The following is a 21,876-nucleotide window of genomic DNA, read 5'->3' as shown; positions in this document are numbered from 1 at the left end:
TGCCACCATGTGGGTATTCCATCCCATTCCCTCCCCTTTAAAAATGTAAACTCCATGAGGGCAGAGATTATCTTCATTTTTTTTCTTGCATTTGTATGCTTAGAGTAAGCACAATTGTCTGTTTCTAATAAATGATTTTTGACATGAGTTAATCTAAAGGGTATTGAGGTAAACTAGGGCTTGGAAAGGACTATTTGAAGGAACAGGAGATGTAAAAATAACCAAGGCTAAAGCCTTAGAGAACAGATCCAGTAGGATCAATATTTTCACTTACTATATAAGAAATTAGCCTTGCTATTTGGACCCTGGGGGGGGGGGGGGTGACAAAACAAGAAACTAGCAGGAGTAATAATGAGACAAATTTTGATTTAAGAAAAATTTTCCTACAACACGAGAGCTGTCCAAAAGTAAATTGGATTGCTTCGAGAGGTGGTAGGGGCCCGTTATTGGAGGATATTAAGCAAAGACTGGATTATCACTCATTGGGCATGTTTTATAGGGTATCCTTATTCAGGGCAGGGCTTCTCTACATAGCCTCTCATCCAACTCAGAAATTCTATGTACCCTTTAAAACCTTTCCTCCATAAATTAGGCCAGATTCTTTCCAACCCACCAGTAAATGGAGCCACGGTGGAAAGGTTCTGAGAAAGCCCCTCTCTATGTGCTTTTGTAAATGAACCAGTTAGCGGTTTGGCTGTAAAACAGTAGTACAACTCTCACTTTTCTCATTAACTTGAGTTTAGGGGTAAGATTTCATCTTCTGAGATGTTTTTGAAAACTTTTCTTTTTTTTTCCTCAGGCCAACTCAAATGAGTATATTCTATTTTAAATCAATAAATCCTCTGGATCCAACTACCGGACTCCATTAACAAGATGGATAGCTTGGAAGGAAGCAACACACTTCTCTAAACTATTAAGGACAATTTCTATCCCTTCACTGCAGAGAAGGGGGGGGGGGGGGTGTCTACTGTTGTTGAATATTACATCTACTGCATTTTTTTTCTCTTTCTTTTTAAAGTAAAGACTGACTGGTAAGGGAAGGGGGAGGATTATTTTAAAAAATGAACTGAATCTAAACAAACTCAATACAAATTCAGTTAATTTTTTTAAATAAGGTTTAAATGGGAAATTCACAGATCATGGCACATTTTGAGAAAAACAACTGCAGATAAATGTTGCAAGATCCTTTCTAGGGTTAAGGCTCTTTTTTCAAGAGCTCAGGTAGCTGAATAACCTAAGAATTCCACATTCATCCTTCTCTCCTAGCTTATCTTTTCACAACTTTGGAGAGCAGCCTTCCTTATCTAGGAAACAAATGGCCTCTATAGAGAGCTCAGAACAGCCAAGTAATTTATCTGTTTGACATGTGTTCCCCTGTTTGTTTTCTCCAGCCTTGAGACACTAGAAGACTCAGCTCTGGATGGCTATGCCCTAGTCACTCCTAGGGCATGAATCAATTTCTCAGCCCCATTCATCAATAGCTGCCTTAAATCTAGTCTAATCAAGACTTCCCCTGCTTGATAGAGATTGAAACCTATATAAAAAGGATTTTTTTTTGAGTGCAAGGAATAAGAGGACAACTATACACTTAGTTTGGAGATTTGGAAGTCTTGAGAAATAATTGGTTACAATTTTGTTTTTAGAAATGGAGGTGCTCTAACAAACCAAATCATGGAAATGACTTGAGGTAAAAGTTGATGGGACTTCTACTGTCCTCTGTAAGGTCCTCCCAACCCAGTTTGGGAATTTCTCGACAAAAATATTGGAGTCATTTGCCATTTCCTTCTCCAGTTCATTTTACAGATGAGGAAATTGAGGCAAAGAGGGCTAAGTGACTTGCCCAGGGTCACACAGCTTGTGAGAATCTGAAGCTAGATTTTGAACTCAGGAAGATTCATCTTCCTGCCATCTCCCAGTAAGATCAGTTATCATTTGGAAAATGTCCACATTCAGAGAAAGAACTGTAGAGTCTGAACGCAGATTGAAGCATAATAATTTCATTTTTTTTATGATTTTCTTTTTTTGCAAGGCAAATGGAGTTAAATGGCTTGCCCGAGGCCACACAGCTAGGTAATTATTAAGTGTCTGAGTCCAGATTTGAACTCAGGTACTCCTGACTCCAGGGCCAGTGCTCTATTCACTGTGCCATCTAGACACCCCCTAATTTCACTTTTTAAAATGTTTTTTCTTACTTGTGGTTTCCCCCCTTTGTTCTGATTTTTCTTTCACAACATGACTAGTGTGGAAATACGTCTAACACAATGGTACATGTAAAACCTATTTCAGATTGTTTCCTTTCTTGGGAAGGAGGGAAGGAAGGGAAGGAAGGAGAAAAAATTGGAACTCAAAAATCTTACAAAAATGAATGTTGATGAACTGATGCTGAGTGAGATGGGCAGAACCAGAAAAACATTGTACACCCTAACAGCAACATGGGGGTGATGATCAACCTCGATGGACTCGCTTATTCCATCAGTGCAATGATCAGGGACAATATGGGGCTGTCTGCAATGGAGAAAACCATCTGTATCCAGAGAAAGAACCATGGAGTTTGAACAAAGACCAAAGACTATTTCTTTTAATTCAGAAAAAAAAAAACCTGTTATCTTATTGTCTGATCTTGTTATCTCTTATACTTTGTTTCTTCCGTATTGATATGATTTCTCTCTCATCACACTCAATTGGAGTTTGTTGCAGGTTTTGAAAAAGTTTTAGATTGATCTAATTCAATCTATAAATGTTTACTAAACTCCTATTAGTGCTAGATAAACTGACAAAAAAAAATGAGCCCTGCCTTTAAGGATTTTACATTGGATTGTGTAATATAATAGGCACCCAGAAAAATAAATTCAAAGAAATGTCAGAAGAGAGAGCACCCTAAGAATTGGGAGAAACAGGAAAAACTTTACTAAGAAATGGTACCAGGGCTGAACTTTGTGAATAATGCAGATATTTGCAACAGAATGGTGTAGAAAATTCTCCATCAATTGTCTCAAGTGATGCAGCCTCAGTTATCCAAATGCAAAGAACACGGAATCTTTCTTTGCACGCCTTTGGGATTATTGGAATATTATATTTTTAACTCGTAAATAAAATCAGGGCTCAATACAATGTTTTAAGCTTCTTCTGAACTAAGAGAGGACAAGGGAAACATTGGGGAGACTTAAGGCCAATTTTAAAAGCTCAGTCACTGTAATTGCTCATACTTTTCCATTGATTTATGAATTTCTTTGCCTTAAGGATGTCCAGAATGGTTTGAGTTATTAACTTTTTCTTTGTATGAAGAGAGTAACAGCTTTTCAGTCAAAAACAACTCCAAGTCCTGGGCCTAAACCATGGGCAGGCAAGCCACGGCTGAATATAGGGATAGAAGTTTTGGGAAGGAAGTTTTGAAGCTATTTTTGAATGAGCAAGTATGAAAAAACAAATGAAGCAAATAATCAATGATGCATCATAAATCAGCTGCTGGTATTAAGTTCCTGGGAAGAAATGAATTTGAAATGGCCACCGGAATTTTGCAACTCTCCAGGACCCCCCAAAAAATCTTCAGGAATCTTTGCAAATAGAAATATTCTTCAGGTGTATTGCAGATGTGACACCCACTCCTTCAGCTAGCTAACCACTTCTGGAATTCAAACAGTTGGGGATTGGAAAGGCAGGGTTCTTGGCTGCCCCTCCCCCAGTGAGTGACTGTAGGAGATCATCACCAACATGGATTTAAAGGTAGAAAGACCCTTAGAGACTTCAGGTTCAGGGGAGAAAAGGAGGGAATTCCAACATATGACACAGCCACACCAAGAAGATGCCAGTGGGAAGCAGCATGGGGGTGCCCCTTCCATGGCCCCTAGCTCCAAGGACAGGCCAGCCTCTGACATACAACAAGAAGCTCACTCTGATCCTCAGACCGCAGCCACTTAGGCCTTAGACTTGATGGAGCATTAGTAGAGGTCTGGCCCATCTCTTGTGGGGCAATGCCATGGCGTAATCAAAAGTTCAAAGTATTGAGTTCCCTCATAAAGAATTAGGAATAAGGGGCGGGGAGCCAGGAGATTTAACTCCAGGTCACATCAAGCCATTCTTTTGGAAATGGGGCACTGCTTAGTCTTCGGACCCACTAAGCCTTCATATACGTGCATCCTGGAGAGGAGGTCCACACCAGTTTTCACTACCTCATAATATGGTCCAACCAGCTCATTTTAAAGAGGAGACAGGTTTAGAGATGTAACCTGACTGAAGTCCCACAGCTGGTGGGCAGCAGACAGGAGACCCAGGTCGTCTGGGTCTAAATCCAAAGCTCTTCCACTCCACCAGATCTTTTCCTGGAAGCCCAAACCCCTCTCTTCTAAGGGCTCCAGTGTTTCTCCAGGATAAGCTCCATATCCAGGTGTATCCAGTAACAGTGATCACATCTACCTTCTATGGAGGTAGATCAAGTAACTTTTCCCCTTTTCCTGGGGCTGATAAAAATATGCCACACTACTTTTGTTCAATGCTACTTAAGGATATTCTGGATAAACTCCAAAATATAACAGGTTTCAGGGTTGACACCTTGCCTGCGTAGCCTATAAAAAGGTGATCATCCTCATGTCTAATGGTTCATGCTCATCCTGGATTCTAAGGCATTCAAAGAGTATTATTATAATATTCCCTCATAAATGACCTTTCTTATTAACCAATTAGAGCTGAGCCACTCACTATTAAATATTATTTAGCAAAATGGATAATCAACTTTTCTCCTAATTTTTTTGTTCATATCACGAATCAAATCCAATACCTAATATCCTAGGCCTAAATAGATATCAAAGTTATGCTATAAAATTTATTAAATGTAGCACACAATAAAATAAATACAAGTAAATATTTATAGTATATTAATTAACACTGAAAAAGATGAAAGTGTTGTAGGTCAACTTGAGTTAAATAATGGCATATAATTAGTCCCCAACATACCATTACCAACCAAGACTCTTCAAGCAAGGTGTGTGTGTGTGTGGGGGGGGGGGGGGTAGACCTGTGGCATTTTGGCTTAACTTTGCTCTCAGGTAGATTGACCAGGGAAGGGCCATCTATTGGCCCTTTAAGCAAGGAGTGAATTAAAAGTTCTTTGGACTTTGGCAAGGAATTCCTGAGTCCCCAGAGAGGCTTCTTACCATCTGCTTTTACCCTTCTTGATGGTAGCTTTTATTTTCTTGAAGTGCTTTCATTTTGAGGGCATTGGAATAATTTTTTAGTAAAGACCACCTGAAACTTCAGTGTCCAAAGGGATTTGCTGAACCATATGTGGAACGCAGACAGTCTAAGTCACCTCCAAGGATCACTATCACCCTTTATTTTCTAAGATCTGGAAATAAAGTGCTACCATTCTTCTGTCACATAATACCTATTAAAATTAAAATTCTCTTGGAAATCAAGTAAATGTCCTTCAGTTGGGGAATGGCTTAGCAAACTGTGGTATATGTATGTCATGGAACACTATTGTTCTATTAGAAACCAGGAGGGATGGGAATTCAGGGAAGCCTGGAGGGAGCTGCATGAACTGATACTGAGCAAGATGAGCAGAACCAGAAAAACACGGCACACCCTATCATCAACATGGGGGCAATGATCAACCTTGATGGACTTGCTCGTTCCATCAGTACAACAATCAGGGACAATTTGGGGCTGTCTGCGATGGAGAATACCATCTGTATCCAGAGAAGCAACTGTGGAGTTTGAACAAAGACCAAGGACTATTAACTTTAATTTAGGGAAAAAAACTCTTATTGTCTAATCTTGCTATCTCTTATACTTTATGCTTCTTCCTTAAGGATATGATTTCTCTCTCATCACATTCAATTTGGATCAATGTATACCATGGAAACAATGTAAAGACTGGCAAACTGCCTTCTGTGGGGGTGGGGGTGGGGGAGGGAAGTAAGATTGGGGAAAAATTGTAAAAATCAAAATAAACAAAATCTTTATAATTCAAAAAAAATAAAAATTCTCAGGTATTCTCTTCATAAAAACTTCTATGAAAGAGTTAAAAATAGTTTTCAATAAAGAACTGTCCTCATTCTCTCTGAACTTCACTCAATTTCTATCAAAATTAGATTATCCAGAATGAGTAAAATTTCTGTGCCTCAAGACTTCATTTCTCTTAAAGATACAGTAAAAGTATCCCCATTCCCTGGGATAGGATATTGAAATTGGTGTTACCTTTTGGATATGTAGAAGGCAAAAAAATTATTTCCTACTTTCTCAACAAGATCTCAATATACTATCTTGTTCTTTACAGCAACATACTACCAATGTGATTCAACATAAATCATAATTTTTTAATGTTTTTATGCCTAACCAATATACCCCAGTGGTCATTTGTTTATGACCAGAAGAGTTTTCAAGGAAGAAAAAGTTTATGATTTAAAATATTTCTGGGAAATAATCTTTAGCTGAACATATTTTAAACAATAATATATGTCACTTTTAAGTTTGCAAAGAACTTTACCTAAATTATCTCATTTGATCTTCCCAGCAATCATGTTGATGGATTACTGCTATTATTACCCCTTTACAGATGAGGAAACTAAGTCTGAGTGGTTAAGTGACTTATCTGAGGTCCTGCAGGCTAGCAAGTGTCTGAGGCTGTCTTCTTGACTTCCAGTGCAGTCCTCTATCCTCTAGGACAATTAACATCCATAGCTATCACAATGCTGTCACACTGGTCTGTCTGCTTTATTCTGAATTTAAAAAAGAAAGCCAGTTGTTTTAGAACATGTGTATGTATGGAAGGAGTCCCATCAGAGGCTATTTAGCCACAAAAACGTAACTTCTCATCACAGGGTTTGGCTCTTTGGGTAACAAGAAGTTAGAAGCAATAAACAGATCAAGGGATCCAAGATCTGAATCCCTAGGATAGCTTATTTGATTACAGGCATTTGTGACAACCTTGGTGTATTCTGCCACAAATTCTGCTAATAACTGTTTGGTCAATGATGTCCTCTCTCACAATTGGGATTCTCTTCTTTACATTTCCCCATCTCTCTGGTGCAGAAAGCTGGCCAGGCTCTTCTGATCCTCTTGTGTTCCACTGGATTTTGCCCATCTTATTTCCACTGCCCCCTATTTCCTGATACTCCATTCTACCCTTTGACAAACCTCCATGCAGTTACTGGGTCAGTTATTGGGAACTTGGGTCAACTGCTAATAAAAACAATTGTTTTATCAATATACCACTTTATGTGGCCCACAAGACAGACTAACAAAAAAGTTGTGATTTGTGTAAATATTTTGCAAAATAAAAAATCTTTTTCAAGTACAAGTCCTCTTGAAAAGAGACCTGTAATTACTCAATTTCATCAAAAGCAATGTTTTATTGTTGAATGTGTCCCTGAAAAATTCACATCTTAGATTCATTACAACAAATGTTTATTGGGGGCAGCTAGGTGACACAGTGGATAGAGAACTGGCCGTGGAATTAGGAGTACCTAAGTTCAAATCTGGCCTCACCTAGCTGTGTGGCCTTGGGCAAGCCATTGAATCCCATTGCCTAGCAAAAACCTAAAAAAAATGTTTATTAAAAGTCTACTTTGTGCCAGGCTTTCACTATGTACAAGGACAAAAACAAAACTGTCTCTGCTCTCAAGGAGTTTACAATCTGCTAGAGCACTCATTTTCATTTATAAAAGTTATCACTATGCTGTCATAATTCTTAAAAACTTTCAACTTGAAATGACACTAAATATGAATTCTGCTAAAGCAATGCTGCTTAAATACTGAGGAGGAAATGCACCACGACAGACACGTGATGGATTTTCATTCAGTAGATGCTGCAGAAGACTTATGAGATGGGATGCTACTTTCAGCACTAAGCTCGAGGTTCATTTGCCAGTGCTTGCGAGTTTAGGTGGGCTGCTTGCCCTCATCCACCGGTAACGTTTCCTGCTGCTGAGAACGCTGAGGTTCAGTTTCCATTTCCTCCAATTCTATGATGAGTGGAGCAGAAACCCTGGCAGATGGTGAAGAACTGACTGGCTTCTCCTGACCAAGCTCATGCAGCCAGATAGCAGGTTTTGTACAAGATTCAAGGGATTCAGTCTTTGGGGTAGTGTTTTCCTGCAAACCCTTTATTTTCCCACCCTCACTATCTGCCAGTTTAGCTCTGTCTGCATTCGTGTCTTCCATCTTAGATGATGAAACCCCATCTGATTTGCCAGAGCCCCCTGTGAGTGAATTGAAGTCTGAGACCCGTTGCCTGGAAGCTGACCAGGGTTCCTCTACCTCAGATTCTTCCCCCTGCACAAGAAGAGCAGCTGATTCCAGTTCTTCTATTTCTAACCCCAGATGACCCTTCGCAACGTAGGTTCTCTGTAGAGTTTCGGCAAGACTTGCCAACTTTCTGGACCTTAAATAAACAAAATTAAAATATTAGACAATCCCACAAAAAGTGTTTCCCACCTTGGATGAGAACCATGGCATATATTTCAAAGCAGCTCCTCTCTTGAATTACTTAAGTTACAAGCATTGAATTAATTCATTATTAAGATGGAATTCTTTTTAAATGCAAAATGTCAACATAAATTATACTGTCATACAGCATCCTCCCCAACACCATCTTTCTGAGAAAAACTTCAGGCAGTGACCTCAGCAGATGGAAACACCATGGCTGAGAGACAGATAAATGTGGAGAACCATCCATGGCTGGGAGTCAACCGGAGTCAGAGGGAGCTGGGGGGCTTCATTTGTGCATATGCAGACACAGTCGTGCATTAATATTTCTACAATGGCTTCCAGCCCTCTGGCACAACACAAGGCTGCACAGGGCAGAAGGTGGGCCAAATTTACAAGAGTGTGAACCAATCAGGGTAAGGGTGTCAACAGGGGTGGGGTAAGACTAATTTTCCCACAGGCCAAGTTCACCTTGTGCTTGAGACCAAAAGTCTAGGAAATGGAGGAGGTAAGTCTGGTGAAGAGGAAGAAGAGTGGATGAATGATTTCACAAGCACGTAAAAATCCCTTTTGCCCAAGAATTCATAAAATTTGAAGTATTCGGTTCATTTAACATAATATTCATCCACACATCCCAAATGGTACATAGCATCAGAGTTACATTTAAAGCCACAGCCCCGAAGTCAGTGGAGGTCTGGATCATACATGTACTGATTTTACAAGACCTCAGGGCACAGCTTCAATCCTCTATTACTAAATGAGTCTTCACTGAAGAGTCAACTACAAACAACCCAAGAAATGGGAAATGGAAACCTTTAGGAAAGCTTCAGTGTAAATGTCTGAAAAGATCACTGTAAGATGTGTGAGAAGAATCAAGACTTAAATGTGTCCGCACCCCTCTTAGCATTCGGGCTTCACTCGTTACCACTCATTTAACTGCATACAACCCTGAAGGGAGGCAGCAAGATGGTCAAGGGCTGCTACCTGTAGCCCAGAAGCCGAGGAATCCCCCCCACCTCTCACAGTTCAATGCAGATGCCCCAAATCAAAATGGTCCATCTGCTAGGAGATGAAGGGGATTGGAAGCAGGGAAGCTACTGGAGTAAAATGGGATTTTCTAGTGCAGACTAGGTACTATCTGATGATACAGAGGAGGGGGTTTTGTGTGTCATGAACCCCCTCTTCCCAACCCTCTGATGAAACCTACAGATCCCTTCTCAGAATAAGGTTTAAAGCATAAAAACAAAATAGAACATGAATACAAAGAAAACCAATTATACTGAAATACAGAGATTAAAATTTTAAAGTTCAAGAACTTCAGATAACAAGTCCTGATAAAGAATGAATGAAGGGCAGCTAGGTGGCGCAGTGGATAGAGCACCAGCCCTGGAGTCAGGAGGACCTGAGTTCAAATTCGGCCTCAATAATTACCTAGCTGTGTGGCCTTGGGAAAGCCACTTAACCCCACTGCCTTGCAAAAAAAAAAAAAAACCTAAATAAATAAAATAAGAATGAATGAGCCAAGTATGGGTTAATCAAGGTGAAGAGATCCTTTGGTGCAAGGAGATACCTGGTGACAGTGAGGGAGCGGCTTCCATGTTGATCCGGGGTCTCTCCTACCCTGGTATCATCTGATGGATGGAGTTTAACAGGGGACGTACAGTGATGTCTATATTGCCCCTGAGTCTACTACACAAAGCAAACTAACATGGCAGTCAACAGTAATAAGCAGAGACATTTATGTGGTGTCCATAATGTTTTTCATACATCGCTTTCTCTCTTGCAATAATCTGATGAGCTAGGCAATACATATCTCTTAGAGATAAGGAAATGCAAGTGAAGAAGTTGACTTGCCCATGCTGAGAAGAAGATTCCTGGGGCAGTTGAACCAAGCATATAACAAAAATCATGAGTTTTTATTTTATATGCAAATTCTCTTTTAAAAATGACACCTGATTTAATGAAAATTCAATTATTCAATATACTAGACAAAAAGATGGACATTTGCCATTTTAACTGTGTTCCAATTTATAGCAAGTGACAGATCTTAATTATTTCTTACTTTCAAATACTCTTTACTCCAATTTTCTTTTACCATGTAATTAATACCTCCAAAATTCCCAAATCATTTGTCTCTCACTTCAGTTCCCAGACTCTGTATTGCCTTATCAGATGAACTAGAGAAGTAACAAATGAACTAGAAAAGTGACAACTGAAAACATGGTATTAACTCAAACCTCCTGGACCCTGAAAAAGACAGAGCAGACTCATGGGTCTTGCTGGAGTAGCAACTGATGGAACCTTCTATCCTTCTTAAGGATAAGTGTGTTTCTAAATATTATCATTATACTTGAAAGAGATCAACTGACAATATAACATAACAAGGGCAAGAGATACTATATATTATATAGTGATAAAAGCAGCAGACTCTGAATCAGGAACCTCGTCTCTTATTCTATTTTTGCTGCTCATGGGCTGTGAAACCCCTAAGCATATCAACTCACTTTTCTGCCTCATTAGCCCACATTTGTAAAATGTGGGTGACAGTCAGATGTTTTGATTGTAGCTAGAGACATACACAGGTGGTGTTCCAAACTCTTTAGAAATGAAGCTTAGAAAAACATATTTTATAAAGTTCCCATGCTTTCTTTATTCAGTGGAACACTCATGAGGAGTGGACAACTTTCATATCAAGAAATCTCTGTCAACATTAACTAATGAGAATACTAACAACGTTATGTCACGACAGAAATGGAACATACCCAAGAGATAAGATAATGAATGTATACCAAATAGAAAAAAAGAAAAAAATAACAACCCTGATTATCATTTATCTTCCCTTTGCCACAAGTATGGCTCCATGGCTTAGGAGGGTGCCTGGTCCATCAAGGCATTGAATAAATGTTAAGTGAAGGACATAAGGAATGTAAGGATCTTTGTCTAGTGATGAAGAGTTCACTGAAGAATGACAGCACAATGAATGTGAGCTATAATGAATGTCATACTTTTTTAAAAATCCATTTAAAACGTTTTCTGTAAGTACTGAGATGCATAATCGCTTCCTTGTGATCCATTTTTAAAAAGCACTTTCATTCTGTTTTTATTTCTCTTCTGCACTTGTACTTTCAGGTTGAACTCCTTTTGTCTTCTGATCTCCAGTCCCCTCTATTGGGGTGAAAACCTCCAGATTCTTCCCTTGCCCTAACTTGCTACCTCCTCCTCCTATCACCTCTTCTCTCCATCTCTGTCTCTATTTCCCCTTTCACAGTCACACTTATACAAAGAGAACTCAATTACTTCCACTTCTTCCCATCTGGCTCACCTCACCATTGCTGCTTCATGGACAACAATTCTCTGGGAGGTCACTAAGGGTTAAATTCAAGATTCCCCTGTCCTCATCCTCCTTAACCTGCCTGCAGCCTATGACATCTACATTTCCAGCCACCTCCAGCAATTACATTTCACTTAAGAAATATTTATTAGACACCTTCAATGTGAAAGCCACTGTTTTGGGGACAGAGACAAGAAAAAAAGAGTCTTGTAAAATCATTCCAGGCAGAAGAGTACAGGGAGAGGGGGTCAGGCAAATCTTCCTGCTGTTGCTGGCTGAACTGTGCAAGGGCAGGGGAAGTGGGAGGGAATTCCAGACAAGGTGGGTCACTGGCTTTTTAGCTTGTTTCATTCCCCAATATATCATTCTCCCCTTTCCAAAGCAGAGAACTATCCCTTGTAATAAGAAATAAAAGAGAAAGGAAGAGTGGAAAAAGTGGTTTAAGAAAAATGACCATCAGCCCCACCACCCACTCTGCAAAGAAGGGAGTGAGGAAGGGACAGGCCTCAAAGTCTTCTTAGGGGCAAAGTCTGGCCATTATATTAATGGGTTCGATTTTCTGTTGTCATTTTTTTTAATTACAAGGTTGTAGAAACTATCCATCGTTCTTCTCTTGGTTCTTTTTATTTCATTCTGTATCATCTAAATCTTATCCATTTTTTTGAAATTCTTTATATTTTTCATTTCTAACTAAATGATAATTACACTCAGATACCACTTATCCCAAAGTTTTAGAAACTCTTCAAGTGACAGATAGCCGTCTTGTTTCTAGTTCTTTATTACTACAAAAACAAGCTACTATGCCCTATAGAAATATTTGATACTCTATTGAGTATCAGAAAGTTCTATCTTTGATCTATTGATGTATATTGAAAAATATACATAGATATGGGATCTCTAGGTCAAAAGGTATAGACAGTGTTCTCACTAAGCTTAATTCCAAATTGCTTTCCAAAATAGTTGAGCTAATTTAAAGTCCCTGCAATAGGGTCTTAGCATGTCTGTCTTTCCACAACCTCTCCAACATCAACTATTATAAAGACCACAGAGGCAGGAGATGGAACGAAGTAGCTGACTTATCAACTAAATTCTGTAGACACCTGGGATCATGTTAGGAAGAGATTGAAAGACTTAGCTAAACATTTTATATTTTATTGTAAAGACAACAAAGAATGACTGAGGGCAAAGTCTGGAAGGAATGAAACTAATTAAGAGTAATGCTGATGATCAAGTTTAAGATCTTATGGACCTGGATCAACAAGACTTAGCAACTCACAGGATATGGGGGCCAGGGGAGAAAAAGAAGAGACAGAGGGAGAAAGACAGAGAGAGTCAGAGGGACAGAGACAGTGAGAGACAGAAGGACAGAGACAGAGAGAGAGAAAGAAGAAATAGAAAGACACGGAGAGACACAGAGGGATAGAGACAGAGACAGAGAGAAAGAAGAGAAATAAAGATACAGGCAGAGAGACATAGATAGAATGAGACAGAGACAAGAGAGAGACAGAGACAGACAGGAGAGAGAGAGAGAGAGAGAGAGAGAGAGAGAGAGAGAGAGAGAGAGAGAGAGAGAGAGACAAGAGAGACAGAGAGAGAGAGACAGACAGAGAATGAGAAATCATAAACCTGACTAACTGGAAAGTTGGTGATGTTTGCTATAGAAATGGAGAACATCTGATGAAGAATATGTGTAGGAGAAAACAATATGAGTTCTATTTTGAACATGCTGATTTTGAAATGCATGTGGGCCACCTAAGTGAGGGTAATGGGCTTCTGCATAGCAATCAGACTGAACTCATGGCAGTAATGAGATCACTGAGGAATAGGAGACAGAGAGCAAGACTCAGGTAGAACATTATGGTGGGGGTGTGGAGAGAGGGGTCCCCAACTAGCAGGCAGGAGAAGGACGATAATCCAGCAAAAGAGACGAAGGAGAGGACAATGTCTAGAAGAAAGGGGAAGTCAGCTGTGCCCAAACCAGCTAAGAAGTCAAGAAGGATACGGACTGACAGAAGACCAGCAGATTTAAAGGTGCGGACTTCCAGCAGGATGGCTTCATAAACAGGAAGCAAACCATCCATGTGCCAGATGCCCAGGAAAGCAAAACACAAATGAAATAATTACCAAGAAATCCAATAAGAGACTACCATAAGCTACTTCTTCCACCCCAAAGTGACACAAGACAATAGAAACCCATGGGCAATAGGAAAGATGACCATTAGTAAACACTACCAGTCCAAGTCGCAGAAGAAAGCAGAAAGAAGAGGACTGTCCTGATAAGAAGACTGTGGAACTGGCAGAGTTCAGAAGAGCACCTTGTCCAAACCCAAGGGCTGAGATGCCCCAGGTCTTGAATAAGCAGCCTTTCAAACTGCCACCTAACCTGAGAAGTAGGGTCAGCGGAGGAGCCAAGTGACTCAGGGCTGGGCCCCCCAGAGTCTTCAGGACGGAAAGTCTGGCCCTCTTAGCCCAAGGCCTTCACCAGGAACTCCAAATGAAAAGAAACTATTGGATATCTAGAGATCCCTTCAAACAAGGAGTAAACAATTCTCTAACAACTGCAAACTCAAAGAGGGAAAAAAATGGATTAATTCCATAAGGACTAGAAGAAATGAAGAGATGACAGAGACAGAGACAGTCAAAGAGAGACAGAATGGCAGAACAGCAATAGTTGAGAAGATAAAGTGGCACTATGCACCCAACTAATAGACTTTTTGAGAACTAGAACAGATCATACAGAATCAATGTTTCTATAGGACAGCAAAAAACATTAGAACAAAATTAAAGGCTTAAAAATAATGGAGGAAAATGTAAAAGGGTTGATATAAAAAATAAAGTGACATGGAATACAGAATACTGACAGAGAACAGGGCTGGTTCTGATCAGGGACTCTGAAGAGGGAAAGAGGAATACTAAGGAGAAGTCAGCTGCAAGCAAAACAAAGTTCCTTGCCTTGAGAGGGGGTCGTATGAATCTAACTGAATATTACTGTACTGTAAGAAATGATGAGAGCTCCGTCCCTGACCGTCTTCCCTCCCTGGACCTGCTCCCCGCCCACCTGCCCGCACCGGCTCTGCGCCATGGCTGAAGTGGATCTGTTTGGCACTGCTGCCCAGGCCCCTGGTCCCTGCCCCGGTGGGTAATGGGGTGGCGAGCGGCAGGAGCAGTGAAGAGGATCTGGCCGTGGCCTTCCTAGCCCAGCAGGAGAGCAAGATCGCAGGCATCAAGAATGACAAGGGCTTCAACATCCTCAACAGCGCCAGTGTGACCACCTCCCTGCAAGGGGAGCCCCCCAGAGGCCCGGACGCTATTGATGGAGTGATGAATGGAAAATACTACCAGTAGAGTAATGGCCCAACCAATAGTTACGTGGCTAATTTCACAAGTGGATCAATTACAGTCAGAACCAGAAAGTATCCATAAATAGAAGAACAAATGAAACATCGAGAAGTCCTTGATGCTAATTCTCAGAAGCAAGAAGCAGAATGGAAAGAAAAAGCAATACAAGAATTAGAAGAGTGGTATGCAAGGCAAGACGAACAACTACAAAAAACAAAAGTAAATAACAGGGCAGCTGAAGAAGCTTTTGTAAATGATGTTAAAGAGACTTCTCCTGGCACTGAGTGGGAACGGGTGGCTCGGCTGTGTGACTTTAACCCCAAGTCTAGCAAGCGGGCCAAGGATGTGTCCCACATGTATTCAGTCCTCAGCTCCCTCAAGCAGGCCTCCCTGGTTCACTGAAGGGGAAGCCCAAGGAAACCCCACGATTGCAATATCTTAATCTTACTCAGTGAAGCTGTGCACAGTCATTGGATTAATTATGTTGGGTTCTTTTGGACCAAACCTCTTGTCTTTAGAGTTGATCATTGTTTGTGATTGCATGTTTTCTTCAACTGTTTTCTCCCTGGCATTCCAAGTGGGAGGGGAGTGAAAACCTCCAGGACAATAAATAGCCTCTTGTGTGCTTTTGTGCATTGTCATTTTCAACTGTACTGATAATAAAATTTTCTTTCAAATAGCAAAAAAAAAAAAAAAAAAATGATGAAAGAGAATTTCAGAGAATCTGGAGTACTATGAACTAATATGAATGAAATATGAACAATTTATTCAAAAACAACAAAACAGTAAAGACAAATCACCCTGAAAGACCAATGCCTATGGACAACTACTCTAGAAGAGCTCTGATAGAATATTTTACTCCTCTCCTGACAGAGAGGTGACAGACATGAAAGGCAGAAAAAGGCATACATGGTGGACTTGGGCACTGTGTGTATTTATTTTGCTTAACTATGCTCATGACAAAGGGTTAGATTTTTTTTTAGGTTTGTTTTGCAAGGCAAATGGGGTTAAGTGGCTTGCCCAAGGCCACACAGCTAGGTAATTATTAAGTGTCTAAGACCAGATTTGAACCCAGGTACTCCTGACTCCAAGGCCAGTGCTTTATCCACTACGCCACCTAGCCGCCCCCAAAGGGTTAGATTTTAGTGGGAAAGGGTGTGGGAAAGAATAGCCCACAATAGTGATATCCCCCAAAAGATCATTGAAACCAAATTTTTAAATGTGCAGAAGGAAAGCAAACTCAGAAGGAAAAACAGACAAGGTAAGGAAGTTTAGAAAATAATAAGATGAATTAAATACATACTTTTAAAAACCCCAAATAGTATGAAATGGAAGATGTGGCTTCAAACAAAATCTTATGTTCTTCTCTGTGTACAAAGTGCACATTTTGGGGGGTTTAAAGTTCAGAATAAAAAGATAAAATTACAAGTCCTCCTGATGTTCACCGAATTCTTCTTATTCATCATTTCTTATTGGGTCAATAGATTCCATTTCATCAATATATCAGTTTCTTTAATAATAGCTAGCATTTATATAGAAGTTTAATGTATACAAAGCACTTCTCGTTATTTCATTTGATCCTCACAAAATCCCTGAGACAAAAGGTACCATTTATTATCCTCACTTTATAGACGAGGCGATTGAGGCTGGGAGAGGTAAGATGATGGATGATCCAGGGCTATGTGCGGCTAGTAGGTATTGGAAGAAGGACTCACTCTCGGGGCACCCCAACTTCAAGTTCAACATTCTCCATAAAGGGCACCTCCCCACCCCCATTCTGTTTGACCATTCCCCAATTCTCCATTACACTGTAGATAGACTCCTTTTACAGGAGTATCTGTGCCATATTATCTTTGTATTCACCTTGATTAACATAGTGCCTTTCTCATAGTAGGCACTTAATGAGATGTCGATGGGAGTGTGGCTCTATTTGAGGCATCATTGTCTTTAGGGTATGATAGGAGCCCCCATTATACTTTGTGAATACTCTGTGAGAGGTTAAAAAAAAAAAACCAGCCACCACAAACCATATGTATCTAATTTTTGCAGCACATCCTTAACATAGCTGTGTTGATATCTATTTATTGCCATTGTTTTAAATTTGGTGTAGAGTTTACAAGAAAATTGGACCACAGATTTATTGATAAACAGCCAAACCATAGTGTAAGCGGAGCAAAGACGTGTAAGAAAAGAAAACCGGGTAAAAATTGAAAGCCTGCATCCTGTCTCTTGCTCAAGAGCCTTGCCTCAGCCCATCAATCACCTTTTCACCACTTCCTGCAGCAGCAGGGCTACTATAAATTCTGCACTAACGGACGGGGTTTCATTTCCTCTGCCAACAGCAGCTAACCTGAATGGCAGATGCACCAGCTCAGGAGCAAGCACTCAGGATAATACTCACGTGGCTCCCGCCAGTCCGGTGACTTTAAACAGAGTTGTATTCAATTTTCTGGGGTTATTCATAATGCAGAAACTGGGGGGGGGGGTGGAGATTAGGTCTTTATCCAGTAGGAAGAGCAATCTGCGGACATCCTTGGAACTCTCGTGCGGGATGGAAACACATCATCTGACCTGCCCACTCAGCTCAAAGCAGATTTAGAAGCTTAGAGAAGCATCTCCTCCAGACTCGTCGAGGGCTTCGCCAACCCTACCAGGCTATGCAGATGCAAGCAAGTACCCAGGCTAAATGGTATGGAGGCTTCTTTGTTTTTAAGTGCATAATGAAGTTGGTCACAGTGGCGCATGCCTGTGTCCCATCTACAAGGAGGCGGAAGCTGTGGGATCTCGAATATGTAACTCTGAGCTTCACAGTGGGCAGACCAAGGATCTGCACTAGGTTTAACATCAATACAAAAGCCCCCAGAAAACATGAGTGGCCCCATACCCCCAACCTGGTGGAAAAAGATGGGGAGGCCCAGGGTTTGTTTTTAATGTGTGATAACACAGGGATCACCTTTTAATTTTTATTTAAAATACCTCACCTAAAACTTCACTGACAATGCACATACACTAGAGAATGAAATATACACCGACATTTTCTCCTTAATGCTGGAAAAATGAGCAAAGTAGAATGTGAACACAAGTTGCCACCATTTAACCCTTTGTGGCATGTTTTGCTCTCTGAGGACCACCGTCAAAGTAGGGGACTGGTTGATGCTTGAAGTGACTGGATCGTTTTTCAGGTAAAAGAGCGAAGGACATCATAGTGGGAGCTTTCACTTGACCAGGATGCACTATGGTGCTATTCACTCTGTCATCTCCAGGGCCATATTTCAGATTGAATACAGAAAAAGAATCCATTGTACTGATAAAAGTAATGATAACGAGCTTCCTATTGTGAAGATGAGTTGGGATTCACTACAAACTCCAGCTGGCCCTCACGGCAATCTACCCACATTCCAGAGAACAAGACGCTGACAAATCAGCACAGGTATTCTTCAACCACTAAGGCCCTACGGCATTCCTCAATGAAGCTGGTCCAAACTGAATGGACTCATTTCCACAGTATCTGGAGCTGTGGTCTGGCACTAGAGGGAAACACACTGTGGCAACAACTTGCAAAACAGCTGGAAACTGTCTCCAAATGAGTGGAGGGCCTAAAGCTGGCTGCTAAGAGTCTAGAAGAAAGCAGTCTATTCTCCTACTCCAAGGTAACCAAGACAAAGACTTGGCCTATAAATGTGTAACAAAAAGCTCTCTTGGAGGGTCTGGGGAGGGGAAGGAGAGAACCTGTGGATGACACACTTTTACATTTAATCTGCAAAAATGGACATTTGATCCCTCCATTTCTTAAGCTTCGACATTCAACAAAACAGTGAATCAAGCCCCGATCTTTGGCATTTGCCAGTCCAAGGCATAGCTGTTCATGCTGAAATGTCCAGCTGGTCTCCCAGCTGAAATGAGTGGGCTCCAGTTGTCACAGAGAAGGAAGCCCCTCTGACAGTCCTGCCAGCCTGGGAACCTCTGCAGGATGGTGCTGCTAAGAGCAGAAGGCCTGGGCAGAAGGCTGCCTGCCAGCAGGTGGGGGTTGCTCCCTATTGATCCTGAGACTTCTGCATCCAAAGTGATGGCTGCAGAGTAGAGAGTATCAACAATCTCACCTACTTTCATGCCTCTGGACACAGGAGTTGAGGTGCCCATGCTCAAAACAAGGGATCTCTGCCCAAAAACCATCAAATCCTTACAAGACTGGAAAAAAAAAATCAAACTATATATATATATATATATATATGTATATATATACTCAATTTAAATGCAAACAGAAGAAATAACAAAGCTGCAGCTAAATGGGATCTCCTGAGCTCAAATGAAAGAAGAAACCTCAGGTCATGGAACAGGCCGGTGAAACCCAAACACAGCGGCAGATTATAGAGCAACATCTACTGTAGGCAGCTGCTGGTACCCTGGAGCACAGCACGGTCAGGAAGACCTGAGTTCAAATCCCACTTCATCCACTCGCTGACAGATCCCAGGCAGCACAGAAGCTCAGCTGCCTCCATTTCCTCATCTGTAAAATGGGGTTCATAACAGCCCCTAATTCCCACGGGTTAAGGGACAGTGTCTGGATAAGAGTAAATACCATGGAAATGCTTGTCCTCCTTCCATACCCGCCCCCAAACTGAATGTTCTAAGTCAACAGAGACCTTGCTACTCAGTGCCCCGCCATGTGAAGATGGGCGTGGGGTGTTCATGGAAAGAGCCAATAGGCTACAGATTTTTCAGAAGCCCATGGTTGACCAATTTAAAAATACAACTGGTTATATCTTAATGGGAAACAACTGGTGGCTGACCTGGGAGTTACTTTAGAATCAGCTCTCCTTATACAGGCAGAGCATCAACTGGTTAGGGCAAAAGTCAAAATTAACATCAAATTAAGATGAAGATAAAAAGACAACACTGTGTAATTACAAAAGCTCTAACCTGACCTATTCAAATAAATTGATGACAATAAAAAAATAAGAAATGTAAAAAAGTTCGAACTCTGGGTCTCTCAGAGTAATTTAAAGGCTATAAACAAAAATACCATTAACAGGAAGCCAGAAAGCTCAGAAAACCCCTCAGTCCAAACACTCTGATGACCTTCTCAACAAGTGGAGAGGATGAAAGCCAAGGGAAACACTGGTTGACCATTGATGCTCAGCTGCAGAACATTAGAGAGCAGGTTGACCAAAGATAACAAGACCGTGTCATGAGTAATCTACAGGAATAAAAGAATCTGCAGAAAGCCTGGCCACAAACCCAGAAGACATAAGCACAGCTCTCCCGGTGTGGGTCCCCCAGCAGCCCTCCTTTCCCCTCCTTTCTCTGAGCCTCAGTGGCTGATCTTTATCATTCCTGGAACAGTGACAGTTGCTTCCTCAAGGGTAAACTCCCTCCCTCTCCAGGAAGTGATTCAAATTTGTTTCTCGTCTCTAGGTATTTAGTGATCTTTATTCCTTCCTCCTCTGTGTGACATTCTTATACTTCCAAACACAGGTCATCAATCAATTTTCCTTTTTTGTATGCAGAAACCCTTCTTTCTGTTTGAAAAGGTTCACATCCTTATCCCTGATAATCTGGTACATGGAGAGGTCTTCTAAGGGCCCTTGTATTTTGCTTTTTAGTAAGAAGACCAGCCAACACTTTTGAATGAAGCCACTTTGTGAATATTTTCACGATGTTCACAAACCATCTGTTTAATAAAATATTCCAGAATTGGGTCTAGAAATGAAATGGAGTTTCATGTCTCGAAACTTACAGAAATCATTCCCCATCAACTTCTGAGTAAGAGGCCATTTGTCCCTCTCAAATTCTGTGGTACACTCCTCACGTCCCATTATCTTTCAAGTGTCACCAACAGTGGCAAGAATGGCACTGTTTGATAAGGAGGCACATATGGGTTTCCTATCTGAATCAGTGGAAAGAATTAACCTAACAAACCAATGAGATCATGGATCTATCAAAGAACAGAAGTTTGGTTTTTTTTTAAAATATAGTCAAATCATGAAGACCTAATCACTCTAAAGCACAGAAATTGAGGAATCACACTATATTGCATTAAAATTACTACAAGTGTGAATGAAAAGATTGAAAGAGGAGGTAGAAATGAATGGCAGGTAAACCATATACCTTCATGAATGGGATGAAAGGATCAACCATTTTTGGAAACATCAAATTTCAAGGTATACCACATGTGTGACTGAGAATCATAGAATGAGAATTGAAAGGGACATCCATAAACAATTTAATCCAACCCATACAAAAATCCTTTCTACAGCAAACGACCATTGAGCTGGAAGGGGCCACATGGGTCAACTAATCCAAGCTGCTCATTTTACAAATGAGAAAAATGAGGCCCTGAGAGATTAAATAACTGGTCCTAATTCCCAGAGAAAATTAATGGAAGAGCTAAAAATCAAATACAGGTCCCCTTTGGCTCCAAACTCAGTGCTCTTTGCACTCAACCCATATAAGGTGGAAAAAATTAATTGAAAAAAAAAAGTAGGAGAAACTCAAAACCTGTTTTACTCAGTGATTGTTAGGAGAGTAACGAAAATGGGAGCTCTGCATTAGGACACCAAAACGCCTTGACTGCAGCCACTTCTTATCTTGACTGCTCTGCTCTTTGGGGGCAGCTCTCTGCATTTCCAACCTACTTGGTGGGTGTCCAGAAGGCTCTAGCAAGGGTGGGGCCTCAAAGGTGCCTGTGGCACCTGCAGGTTCAAGCACACAAGAGGAGTCGCTTCACTGACTCATGCCCAGGGGTCTGAAGAAGGATCTCCCCCCCCAAAACAGGGCTCCCA

The 21,876-nt window shown here is 40.9% G+C and overlaps 1 protein-coding gene and 1 pseudogene across 1 annotated transcript in view; one reads left to right on the top strand and one right to left on the bottom strand.

Annotated features, from left to right (window-relative positions):
* Window positions 1–7,325: 7,325 nt before the first annotated feature.
* LOC141496566 (protein SHQ1 homolog) overlaps window positions 7,326–21,876 on the bottom strand; it is a 100,431-nt gene continuing 85,880 nt past the window's right edge. The window contains 1 exon segment of the mRNA XM_074199050.1: window positions 7,326–8,380. Within this exon segment, the coding sequence (XP_074055151.1) occupies window positions 7,879–8,380 (502 nt within the window). The 3' untranslated portion in view covers window positions 7,326–7,878.
* On the top strand, window positions 14,836–15,496 carry LOC141496304 (clathrin light chain A-like; annotated as a pseudogene).

Source organism: Macrotis lagotis, chromosome 8 (assembly GCF_037893015.1).
Source record: "Macrotis lagotis isolate mMagLag1 chromosome 8, bilby.v1.9.chrom.fasta, whole genome shotgun sequence".
In the NCBI taxonomy this organism is placed as follows: Eukaryota; Metazoa; Chordata; class Mammalia; order Peramelemorphia; family Peramelidae; genus Macrotis; species Macrotis lagotis.
Note: the sequence above shows the minus strand (reverse complement) of the source record. Positions and strands in the feature narration are given on the sequence as shown.